This window comes from Saccostrea echinata, unplaced genomic scaffold (genome assembly GCF_033153115.1).
Source record: "Saccostrea echinata isolate AGI-Se365-2 ecotype Australia unplaced genomic scaffold, CSIRO_AGI_Sech_v1 ptg000023l, whole genome shotgun sequence".
NCBI classification, from domain to species: Eukaryota; Metazoa; Mollusca; class Bivalvia; order Ostreida; family Ostreidae; genus Saccostrea; species Saccostrea echinata.
This window is the reverse complement of record NW_026889772.1, coordinates 1940714-1954272: the sequence shown is the minus strand read 5'-3', so window position 1 is coordinate 1954272 and position 13559 is coordinate 1940714. Positions and strand designations below refer to the sequence as shown.

The following is a 13559-nucleotide window of genomic DNA, read 5'->3' as shown; positions in this document are numbered from 1 at the left end:
GAAATGTATTGATTAAAGCACAAAATTTAACAGCTTTAATTATATTTGAACAATACCTTATTCATTAATTTTCTCTTTTCATGTAAGCAAGTTTATTACGAAGTACAAATTGTACTTCGGGTTCGTTGCCACGATGCTCTCAGTAAGGAAAATACAAATTTTACCGATAAATTTACAAATTTTACCGATAAATTTATTAGAAAATGTAATAGTCTTTCGATATATAAATATATTCACAACTTATAGTGTTATCAATGATTTACCATTACTTCAATGACCATTCACACAAAAGCTTTTTTTTTATGTTCATGCAGCTACATGTACAATCGCCTCGTTTTTCTTTTTAACATCGGGCTCGATGCTATATGATGTTCTAGAAGCTTCCGTCAATATTAAGATTGGCGAATGACGAAAATAATTTGCACATTTCCCTTTTTAATCGGTAATCACAACTTATTTCTTTTATATCATTTAAATCAAGTTTTGATTGAATAATAAAGTGATGACGTTTTATGAAATAAATAAACGATTGCTTGTTGTCAGTTTCATTAAAAACTGCCAGTCAACTTAGATCCGCCAACCGGAAACGCCACCGTACTCACGTTTTTGCTATTTCATGGCTGTTTATAGAAAATAAAAGTAGACTTTTTATTTAATGTGCGACACTTACTATGCGAGTGAAATCTTAATATAGTCTACGGACATCATCTTGTATATAGTGTATTGTTAGAGGAGTAAGTAAGAACTCTGGTGCATCCGTTTCGGAGTTTATTTGCAAAATTTATTAATTTATAAGTATAGATGAGTTTTTAGCCTATAATTTTAAGGACACGTAAAAGTCATAGAAGGCATAGATTATTTTTTCAGGAGATGGCTATTTGATTCTAGAAATGGGGGGGGGGGGGGGGTAAAAATTGTCGAGTCAGACCATGCCTTAACATGACAAATATATTTATTTCTAGGATGACAAGAGGTATTTTCTTTAGTTTTGTCTTCATTGAAAAATGTTTGACAATCAAAAACAGGGAGGTGTTGTCCAAATTAAAAGAAACTTTTCTTTCTTATTTCCAAGATTGTTCAGCCCCCTCCACCCCTCCCCCCAACACATGCATGCACATACCTAACAGGAATCAATATTTGTCCTTCATATTTCTTTAAAAACACTGGTCAGAAAATCTGATTTCTATATTTAAACTTCAAAATATTCCGAAATTGAAATTATTTGTCTTCTGGGTCAATCAGTAACTCATTGCCTTCTATCGTATCCGAGGTGGATTGAAAATGATTTTCAAACTAGAATTTCAATCCAATGTTTTCTCGGACGTGTGCCGAATTGTACCCGCCCATGGCCGTAGGAACCGGGGGGGGGGGGGGGGCACGGGAGGGCCGTGCCCCCACCCCCAATAATTTTGCCGATATATAGATTACTATAGTAAACATAGATAATGTGTGCTTGTGTCCCCTCAATAAAAACGTCTGATGACCTTTTTTTTTTTTTTATTTGCTTGTTAAGGAATTTTGGTAGTTGGTTTTTTTTTTTTTTTTTGTTTTTGTTTTTTTTTGCTTGTCAGGAAATTTTTGGTAGTGCCCCCTCAACGTCAACTGAAAAATGTATGGCTGTGCCCCCCCCCCCCCAACTGAAATTGCTTCCTACGGGCCTGCCGCCCATTCCATTGTCTATCTAACAGATGGAAATGACGTAAGCTGCTTATTTCCAATTTTGCCAGTTAATGTTCCGCGGTCTTATAGTTTATAACGCTTTAGTCATTAATTTGCTAAAAACCCAGGTTTCGGGACCACCACCCCTGCCCGAAAAACCCCCACCAGGACTCTACCCTGGACCCGATTGGGATTCGAGTGGCCCCAGATCCCTTAAACTGCCTCACTAAATATTTGGGCCTAGTTACGACCTTGAAATCACTGTAAAATAATGCGTCTGTCAAATTATCAAACATATTAAATGAACTATTCACATTATTTGACTGTAGTAATTAAGTACTTTATTTAAACTAAGAGTAAAAACTTCATGTTCAGCAATTAATTTTGACAAGGCCTGTCAAGTTCACGTGTACAAGGTAAAGAATGAGTGCACTTTAGTACGTCATTTGGAACTTTTTCGGCTACCCATTTTAAGCTTTACATCACAATATATCGCTTAATTAATCTATGATTATTGTGCAAGTATATTCTTTAGATATTTATTCCTTGAATTTTTTGTCCTACATATATCTATAATTACAGACAATGTCATTGAAAAGAACATGTAGAAGCCTTAAATTCCGGAAATTTGAACGGGACCACTTTCGTATTTAAGGTATCCGCAAATAGGCGGAGACATTTAAATCGCATGGATATGAAATGTAAACATTAGCACATATGATTTTTTTTTCGCACTGCGAATTTAAATGGAGAAGAGAGAGATTGTGTAGTTTCATGGTGCACAAATAATAAATGATTCTAGTGTTTAGGGATGGGGAAGATGTCTCGCCCTGCAGACCATTATACAGAGGCGACATGAGCATGTACATGTACTTACTAATCACACTGTCAATACCAGAATTCTTTCAAAACACCCCTAATGAAAAAATACAAAGTAAAATAAGAGACATATAATCTTCAAACCCTATTAAAATTTGCGCAAAAATCTTCCATAGTTTGAAGTTGGGAGTACGATAGATACTGTCACAATAGAAACACAATGAAATGTTCAATGAAAGCCTTAGCGTATCGAACAGGTGAATGTCACGTGAGTAAAGTGATTATAATATCAATCGTTGACACTCGGTGAACTGTTAATTTAGTGGCTAATTCGACCGTAGTTTGGAGACTTTTTCAAAAAATTAGATATGAGCCGCAATTTGTCCAACATTGTCCTTTGGATATGTTGAAGTTTAAATTAAAATACACATTCTGTGCAAATGAGACCAATGGACAAGTTGCGGCTCGATGTAAACAATGTCGTTGAAAACTGGTATGCATATGAATAACAATAGAAATGTGACAAAACTGTTAGACCCCCGTCTCAAAAGCTAGTGTCGCTCGGCATTATTTAATACTTTTATGTTATATAATATACCAAAACCTGCTCTTATGACATTGTTTAATACCTATAAAACATAAAGTTTATGAACTTCGGAATTTTATTTTGCGCAAAACACCGGGACCCAACTCTCATAGCTTAAGTGCACTCATCCTTTTCTTGGCTACATATGCCTGTGTCAAGAAGCCACAAATGTTTCATTTCCTGGGAAGATGCGAAATATACCTATTGTGTAATGGGTAAAAACATTGCACGCAAACACACACACCCCTCACACATCTCAGGTAAACACCAGTCACGTGACAACAAGCTACCAGGAAGAATAAAACCAAACCGAAAGTTGTTAAAACAAGTCTGGAAGAACATGTAAAAGTAGCCAGACCATGTACGTATAAATAATCAATTCATAAAAAAAACCACTCTTTTAATGTTATATGTACCTCTTCTCTCTCTTTAACCCCTCCCCCCCCCCCCCTCGTTTATCAAACAGTAGTCAAGGCACAGGCGCCTGAAGTGTGGATCGATAGCCCCCCCCCCCCCCAATTTTGCAAGCAGATTGTACCTTTTCTTACGTTTAGGGCCTTGTACGGTATAAGTGTATTTTTATCATAACGTCCGAGGCCATTCTCTAAACGTAAGAAAAACTACAATCTGCTTGCATAGAACGACATATGGATGTGATTGATGGGGAAATTTTTATACTTTTGAGAAATTATAAGCTCTTACATTTTTTTTTTATTAAAAATGGGGGAGGGGGGGGTATCGATCCACACTTCAGGCGCCTGTGGTCAAGGCTGTGTATTTGCGATTTTTTTTCTATTGAAAAAAAAAAGTCCTTAACAAAATCAGCATTTAGTGTTCTGAATTCTCCACTTGTACTGTAGGACTGGCGGTAAATTCCTTTTTTTTTTTAACTTGGATGTTGCTTTGTTGTATTATTCAGAAGAATTAAAGTTTTTTGTTTTTTTTTTTAAATTGGTATCATTTTGTGCCCAATAAATATTCGCCTACCTGTACATTATACCATCTAGCGTTCACCAATAAATATACACTAGTTTTTTTTTTATTTTCTTTTGGGTGGCACTGCAGTCTTTCAATATTTTTTTCTCGGAGAGCTACATTTCTGCAGCTAGGCTGAATGTAGCCAACATTTTTCAATTTCAAAGAATTCGTCTGACTCTGCCGACTTCCAAGCCTTTTTGTGTATATGTGTGTTTTAATCTATATTTTTATTTATTTATTTATTTCTTGGATGTTGTTGTTTTGTTTTTTGGTTTTATTTTTTTACTGCGTGTAAGATCTATCGTTGTCTTTTTGTAAGTCTCCAAGAGACAGGTACTTGTTACGGTAAAAAATTTCTTAATCCATAATATATAATAATAACTAATACAATGGGTTGAAAAATTGATAACAAGTGCCTGTGCTCCAATTTAAGATGCGATTTCACATCAGAAGTCTCTGTTTTTTCCTTCCAATGACAAACTTTTATTGAAATGTGAGAAATCATTTGTTTCCACGTCGTCAATCAACGCATTGAAATTTGCAATATCGATGTTTTCCTTTGAAAACAACAACAACAACAACAACCCCCCCCCAAAAAAAAAAAATAAAAAAGATTAAAATTAAAAAGAAATAAAGAGATATTTTTTAAATCAAAGAAATCCATTTAATTGATCAATATAAATTGAAAAAATTAATAGGCTTGATGAGATTGCATTAATGTACAAGCTCAAGACCGCTAACATTGTGAAACTTTTTAATGTGTTCACTTAATATAAAGACAGTGTTTGAAATAAAAATATTCAAATTGTGTGGTTGAAGAAATTCTGAATGTCAATAAATTAAATCATTTAGATTTGTCTTGATTGACTCTTTCTGCCAATCAAAAACAATTCAAATAATATGAATTTCAATGAATTAAACTTCATTTGGATTTGTCCTGATTGGCTGCTTCTACCATAAAAAAAAACTGAAAATTTTAAACACTTAAAACTTGTTAAAATATGATTTATAAAAATGTGAAAAGACATTATTACTTGAATGAGTAACAAGAGAAAATCCTCTTTATCCCACTAAGTTCATATGCAAGATTTAAAAAAAAATAAAAAATAAAATTATGTTGCTTTGTTGTTGCAGGTACGGCTACATTATAGGAATGGCCACTGCCACCACCCAGGCACAGGAACTCATAACCTGTGACCTTTGTATCAAACCTGTCCAGCAATTCTGTAACAGCTGCCAAGTCGGTCTGTGTGAAGACTGCATCAACAAACATGTCAAGAGCCTCAAGTCCATGAAGCATGACATTGTTCCTTTCACAAAGCGTATAGTACATCTTGTGTTCCCTCAGTGCACATTTCATTCCCACCAGAGATGTGAGGTCCACTGTCAACAGTGTGATGTACCGGTCTGCATAAAATGTCTCACTGGTCAACATAAAGGTCATGACATTGTGGACATGACAGATATTATAGCTACAAAGAGAGAAAAAATTAAAAAAGAAACTGAGGAAATTGAGGCCATTATTCCAAAAAACATAGCACAGGACAGAGGCACTGAAAACAAAATTTCCAAATCCATGGCCCATTATGCAGATTTACAGAAACAGACCAATGATCATAGAAATCAATGGCACCTAGAGGTGGACAACATCTTTAACAAAATGGAATCCCTGATCCAGAGATCATCATATTACAACTCTAAAATCATGTCAGTCCCAACTCAGAAGTCAGAATTCCAGTATGAGCCAAACTTGTCAAGAAAACAAGAAAATTCTGAAGTCCAACAAAGTGTCTGATGTCAACAACTACCAATCTAAACTGAAGGAATACAGGAACATTCCACAAATACCTGATTTACCATTGCCCTCCCTTCAAACAAACACAGTCCAAGGGAGAGAACTCAGCATAGAATTAGGAGAATACAAGGCTACACTGACACATACATCACTATCCAGTCTGACAGATGAAGTCTCATTTTTATCTGTTAAAGAATTATTAGAAGAAGCCAAAGTGATTGCAAACATTCCAACAAATGTTAAAGACTTACTTAAAGTGGTCTGTATAGGATCAGATAAAGCTTGGATTAGTGGTAAAGACAAAATGATAACCTGTGTGGACATACATGGAGCTGTACAAGACACTGTCACCAGTCCATGTAAGGTAGCCCCTAATGACATTACAGTGACCAGACAGGGAGAACTGATATACAGTGATGAGATGGCAATAGAACGGTGAACATTGTCAGAGATGGGAAGACAGAGACGCTGATCACCACACCAAGGGGCTGGCATCCAATGGGACTGTGTTGTACCAGGTCAGGGGACATCCTAGTTAGTATGGTTGCTACTGATGGTAGTCATCGTAAAATAGTCCGTTATCAGGGACAGAGAGTGACACAGGAAATAGATAAAGATGAACATGGGGATCCAATCTATCAAGGAGGAGAATATGGAGTGTATGTGATGGAGAACAACAATGGAGACATAGTGGTCTCTGATCGTAATGCTAACACAGTGGTAGTGGTGGACAGGACAGGAAAAGTCAGATTCAGATACAACGACAAGCCTCCAGGGGGAAAGAAATCATTTGGTCCTACACAGTGACAGACTCCATGGGTCACATCATTGTGGGTGATGAATTCAATAACTGTCTACACATCCTAGATCAGAATGGACAGTTCCTGAGATGTGTGGATAAGTTTGAAGGATATAAACCTTTTGGACTGAGTGTGGACAGTAAGAGGAGGTTGTGGGTAGCTTTATGTAATTCAGGGGAAGTGAAAGTTATACAATACTTGAAATAAACATCAAACATTTACTCCATATGAAATGTGTGTATCATAAATTAATTACATGATCAAAACACATGTACACTATGACACTTGCACTATGTTTATTTCAAGTTTTAATATAGGATATTTTTCTCTATATACAATATAGAATGGATAAAAAAAGATTTTTTTTGTCTGTAAATAAAATTGGTTACTGAAGCTTCAATACACATTGACATATTTAAAGCTTCAAAACTGTGTTAGTCCAGCTTAAGTTTGAATAAAATATAGAACATTGTAGAAAATATGTAAATTGATAATAATAACTTGGGAAGCTAGGAAAAATCATATCTGATCACTTGAAAACAGATAACTCCTACCAAGATCAACTTCAAAGATTTTCTTGCAGGAATCATTAGAAAACAGTCCAAATTAATAAGTATTTTATGCCTTTACATCTTGCTCATTCCTACCAGGATACCCCTACTTTTTTCTGGGAATAGGCTTTTGCTGTTAATTATGTATAGAAAATATTATTAAGAGGCCAGATGCAACCCTCCTCACACTTTTTGTAGCGGTGCCGGATCGAGGTTTCTCACATTAATACCCCATTCCCCCACCCCACCTTATTGCTACATGTACAAGATTTTTCAGTTTTATGAAACTACCCATTGCCTTTTTTTGGCTTGTCATTATTTTTTCGGCTGTTCCATTCTACTTCCCCCCTTCTAAAAAGTGGTAAAACACCCCCATCCTAAGAACCAAGAAATAGATTTAAAGGCAAGTATATCGTATCAATCAAATACTATCTTACATTATGATCCAAAGTATTTGAGAGACTGTGGATTGACCTGTGAAGGGTATATAGCAGACACTATCACACTCTGGGTGATGACCTTGCTAATAATTACCACCTTTCAATGGGTTAAACTTTGACTGACATATTTCATATCAATTGTTAGACCACTAGTAAATTTGACTATGGAATATTCAGTATACCTGAAGTTCAATGCATAGGGCTCACGGTGGGTGTGACAAGCAGACAATTAGGTAGTCAATCGCAATATCAGACCAGCCTGCAAGTTATTCTACATAATCATGAATGGTAATTTTTCTGAAAGAATTGAATTTTTTGATTTGTTCAGACTCCCCAACTTCATAGTCGGTCTCTGTTATTGGAGTCTTTATTGTACAATACCAAGGTATAACAAAGTGATACACATAATGGAGTAGTATACAAATAGTTGTATTTCACGATATAAAGGGCTTAAAAGAAGTTACACACATGTACTGAGCAGTCTGGAGTTTTTCTTTCAGAAATTATCACAATGATTGGGCAAACATTTACACAAACTATAGCATAGAAGTTTTATATCCACTTTGCATTTTTTCAAGGAATTGTTCGACAAACACATCCACATCAATCATTGAAGTCACAGGTATCGCTGTTGTATAATAATATCACAGATGTACACTGTTATCACAACCCTGTCCTTGTGATATTAAGCAGTAGCACTGTCTTCTGAATGTGTATCTGATTTCCCTCCTGAGGAGTCGGCCATGTTGTCGGAATGCTGGACATCGTAGTAAGGATTAGTAAAACCTCGTACGTCACTGTCTTCCTGAAGCTGTGTAATTCATGAATTGGGTGGTGGGACAATACATGAATTGATACACTTTAATAAATAAATTAAAACCAATAAACTATTTGGTCTCTTTATACTTTTAAATGGGGACAGTTCTTAAAAACTCACAGAATTGTTTACGTTCATTGATGTGATGTTGTTCTGTTGGTTGCGATATCTTCGTCTCATTATAAAAATGGTTAGCAGGACTACCAGCAAAATGAGGACCAGTAAACCCATGACTATACCGACCACTTGACCCGAGGTCAAGGTCAAACTAGAAGGTGCTGAAAAATAAAGGATATTTATATACATGATTTACAGTACACAATGTACTAGTAAATGTTAGCATTTTGTTTGCTCAAACGTATAACCAATAATTTTGGCAAAATTTTATTTGATCTTACTGTATACAATGGCCACTTACAGCTGTTGGATTTCTGTGATGCCAAAGTTCTCCCTAGTGACTGTGAACAGTCATCTCCAAGAAACCATACCGACACACACACATTTACTCTGAAAAAGAAACCATACTGACAGATACATTTACCCTGAAAAAGAAACCATACTGATTGACGAACACATTTACCCTGAAAAAAAAAAAATCCATATTGATCGACACATTTACCCTGAAAAAGAAACCATACTGACACATATTATTACATTTACCCTGAAATAGAAACCATAATGACACATACATTTACCCTGAAAAAGAAACGAAAAATGTCCAGATTTTTATGTTTTACCATTTAATAAGAGTTTTTATAAATAGAAGATAAACATTTGTGAAAAGTAAATTAATACATTGAAAGATGATGGACATTTTAACTTTGTTCAGAAAAGCTCACCTTAGCTTTTAGGCAAGAACACAGAAACATGATGTGTCATATCGCATATTGTAACTTCTGTCCTTAATTCCTTAAAACACGTTGAACAGTAATTGGATGTAATTATAGACCTCACTATTGACAAATTAAACGAGTCCTTATAAATGGCCAAACTTGCTTGTTGTTTAAACAGTGAGGTTGCATGATGCATAAATATTCACAGTATTTTAATTCATGTAAATGAGTACATATTCATTTATTTGATATTTCTGTTTGTTTGTTTAACTTTTTTGTCCCTCCCTCGTAGGTTTTGAAGTTTATGACAGTGACGTTAAAAGTAGAATCCATTTCAGTCAGGCTAAATGGATTTATTAAAAGAAATAAAGCTTATATGGTGGGATACAGGCACAGATCCAGGAATTTTTTCCGGGGGGGGGGGGGGTTCCACTCTAGTCACAAGCATAAAAAAGACCTTACCACAACAAACAGTGGAAAGGGGTTTGGGGGAGGGGACCAGAATCTAACGGAAAATTTACCATAGCAAAATATTATACTCAGAAAAAAAAATGGATATATACTTGATCAGTGTTGATCCTTTTATCATATATACAAATACGGACATGCATGTGTACACATATATGTATATATACGAGTATATGCGTACATGCATGTTAAGCAGTGATATACAGATATGTCATACTTAATAATCGTGATATTCAAAGATGAGTTGGGTTTAATTCCTTTTCATACATTTTTTTTTCGTCATTACTATCAGAGAACGCTGTTTTTAGTGCCGCTTTAATAACTTTAAAATAAAATAAACAGGAACAACAGGCCCGTAGAACGGGGGGGGGGGGGGCGCCCTCCCATTTTTTTTTTTTGAGTATACTATTTTGCTTTAGTAATTTTTCCTTTAGATGCAGGTTGCCCCCCCCCCCCCAAACTTTTTGATGTTTTAATTAAGGTCGAGCACTGACAAATTTCAGGATTCGGAAAAAGTAAATTACCTTTTTTTTTTTTTTTTGCTTGTCAGATAATTTTGGGAAATTGCCCCCAACATTTAGTCAGTTTAGAATATTTTTTTTTGCTTGTCAGTCCCCCTCCCCCCCCCTCCTCCCCCCCCCCCCGCACCCACACTTTAAAACCGTTGCTACGGGCCTGAACAATCAACAAGAAAATAAATCTTTTTTTATTTTTGGAGACTTTTGGTAAACAATACCACTTATTCATTAATTATAATGTTGTTATCTGACCCTTTTTAATCTATTTACCCGGTGATTCGAAATACCCGGAAGTGACCCGCAATACACTAAAAAGATGATGTAAATCCCCAGTCAAGGTCGCTGTATCGAAGATAGACTGGCCATATGAAGTAGATCTGATTTTTCATACAATTGGATTTCCTTTAATACCAAACAACCATTCATAAACTTGTTAATAAAATCGCTTGCAGTTAAAATGTAAAAGGTGATTCGGAATACCCTCTTTGACTGTACAATCATTGCTGTTGAGGTCAATACGATGATTAAAACACCTTAGGAGTACAATATAAATATATTGAAATGAATATTTGCTGAACTTCTACCAAATGCGATGTGAAAAACGGGGTAAAAATAAACATATCCAGTTGTATTAATTTGGAATTTTTATATCTATATTAGGTATACAATGTAGGAGAAGTAAATGTAAGGCAAGTGGGATCGATTTCGAAAAGGGCGGGGGGGGGGAGTTTTAATAGAAAAAATGACAACTAACCTGAAAAAAAATCTTGGATTAACCCCCCCCCCTCTCCCAAAAAAAAAAAAACAAGCAAAGAAAAGAATTCTCAAAACTCAAAATAAGTTCTGAAAAAAAAGTTTGAACCACCACCCCTCCCCAACCCCGATTCTATATGCCTGAATTTTATGTTCATATAACACACATGTTCCTAAGTCAAAGTCAGGTTCAAGTAAAATATTTCTATCAATTTGGAATTTTATTTTTAGTTCAATGTAGAAAAATTAAATCTTCATTTTCACCCAGAAGATTACGTGCAGATGAACACACAATAGTATTTTTTTCACGTTAAATCTAAAGTTGCTGTTTGAGAAGCATATTAGACTTTCTTATGTTTCAGAACTTCTTGGAATAAGCTATGATAAATTGAAATTTATAAAATAGTTGGTTTCTTTTCATTTATTGTATACGTATTATACGCTTATTATTAATTATATTAACACCATGACGTTATAGTACATAACATGGACATTATATGACGTTATAGTAATAACGTCAACGTCATGACGTTATATAGAATTAATTTGGAAAACAATACCATATTCAAACGCTGTAAAAATAAAACTAGAAAAAAGTATTGTTAAAAGATAAAATGATTTATAATCTACTAATCTAAGAGCATTGTTTGAGAAAGTTTCATCTGTTTTGGTGACAGGGCGGATTTTGGTACATTCTGGCTTTAGTTCTTTGCTAATTGTTGATGCACATATCAGTCAAACTTCTTGCAATTTCATTGGATTTAACTTTAATTCTAGGATGAAATCACTTGTGTTCTTCAGTGTCCAACCATACGAGTGGTTCTATGTAATAACAATATTTCATTTCTTCAGCCTAGCAAATTATTAAGTCACAGTAATAAGTTATTTTAAAAAAGACATTATACATGTACATATATGAGTTTGTCCCTTGCTTTTATAATATAATAAATGTGTTATTCACAAAATGTTTTCACCATGGCTAGTGAAATATCTGTTGATGGCGACCAGAAATTTTGAAATGGCGACCAAAAAAAAATTTGGGTCGCCATTTAGCGACCTGATAAAACCAGTAAGTTTGACTTGGAGCACTGATTTTGTAAGCCAATTTTCTTATTTGTGAGACTAACATTCACAAAAATGATGAAAGTTTATAACATAATTTAGTCTGTAATATCATGAATATGTAACTATCTTATTCACAAATCTAGCTGCAGATCTGTAGCTCGCTGGTCTGAAAAAAAAATTGGGAAGGACGAGTAGAGCGCTATGTACAGTGCCACACATTGAAAAAAGTGTATATTTATTGCACACAATTTAATATTTCTCCGTATATTTAAGACACCATCTCAAAATATTACAAACTATGTGTTCCTTACATATTTTTTCACTACTTCCACAATAAAACATTTCCCAAAACCGTGGTAAATAGCTCTTCTGGGCCTGAAATTGAGACCATCGAAAATTTTGCCTATTTATACTGCCATCTTGAGTGGCAAGACAATTCGGTCCAACGCGCTTCGTACATGACTTGCACATACAGTTTTGTTGTGGAAGTAGTAAAAGAATATGTAATGAACACACGGTTAGCAATATTTTTACATGTTTATATATATAATGAGAAATAAATCGAGAAACAGCGCTCTTTTTTGTGCTCAGTAAATACACACTTTTTTCAGTGGGTGGCACTATAAAGCTCTCTGGTCGTCCATCCCATTTTTTTCAGACTAGAGAGCTACAGATCTGCAGTTATCACAAATCATCAGTGGGAAAAAAGTAAAGACAAAATAATTCACACTGTAGACACTCTTTCTTTAGCTTTTTGGATGGCAATAATTTCGGTCTCTGCTTTGTTCATGTATACTTTTTTTTTCATTTGAAAGTTGTCAGAATGGTGGAGAATGTGATAATGTCAATGGAACCTGTCTGTGTACCACGGGATTCATGGGATCTGATTATTCTCAGAGGGTAAGTATAATAGAATTCTTTATTCGTGGGATTTATGGGATCTGATTGTTCTCAGAGAGTAAATATTATACACCTATTTACTGGCTATGAGGACAATAGCAAGTTTATCGTCACCCAAGACAGCAACTATTTCCCGAGGCGCAGCCGAGGGAAAAAGTTGCTGTCGAGGGAGACGATAAACTTGCTATTGTCCGAATAGTCAGTAAATAGGTGTTTTATTATACCGAAGCAGCTTTTACTTGTGTTACGTCACAATCTGGATAAAACCACAAGAGTTCCAGATGAAAAGCGAGGGAAACAGAATGCTGCCGGTGAATAGTTTAATGACTATTTCACCATGGGCAAATAGCACAAAAACTATTCCACGGTAGGAGCTGTTTGGAAAAAATAGCATGTTTATTCGTCATATTTTTATATAGAAAAAATTCACAGAGGTATAATAAAATAGATTCTTTACTGGTGAGATTCATGGGATATTAACTTTCCCCAGAGGGTTTTATTATCATGGATTCTTTTCTTGTGAAATTCCAGGGACCTGATTTTTCTCAGAGGTTAGTTAATGGACTGTGTAGTTTGA

General features: G+C 35.0%; 1 protein-coding gene and 1 pseudogene across 1 annotated transcript; one reads left to right on the top strand and one right to left on the bottom strand.

Moving 5' to 3' along the window:
• LOC133191063 (uncharacterized) overlaps positions 1 to 6924 on the top strand; it is a 165693-nt pseudogene extending 158769 nt beyond the window's left edge.
• A 1387-nt stretch (positions 6925 to 8311) lies between these two features.
• On the bottom strand, positions 8312 to 12872 carry LOC133191583 (uncharacterized). The gene is made up of 5 exons (XM_061327330.1): positions 12813 to 12872; positions 9106 to 9141; positions 8864 to 8987; positions 8566 to 8723; positions 8312 to 8439 (listed from the first exon to the last, which is right to left on the bottom strand). The coding sequence occupies exons 1-5, from the start codon at positions 12870 to 12872 to the stop codon at positions 8314 to 8316; spliced, it is 504 nt and encodes a 167-aa protein (XP_061183314.1). The 3' UTR covers positions 8312 to 8313.
• Positions 12873 to 13559: the final 687 nt, after the last annotated feature.

Coding starts and splice junctions, on each gene's coding strand:
- LOC133191583 (XM_061327330.1), bottom strand. CDS start 12,872: ATGAACAAAGCAGAGACCGAAATTATTGCCATCCAAAAAGCTAAAGAA. Junction 8,724..8,863: donor ATCACAGAAATCCAACAGCT/GTAAGTGGCCAT, acceptor TTTATTTTTCAG/CACCTTCTAGTTTGACCTTG. Junction 8,440..8,565: donor CAATGAACGTAAACAATTCT/GTGAGTTTTTAA, acceptor TGAATTACACAG/CTTCAGGAAGACAGTGACGT.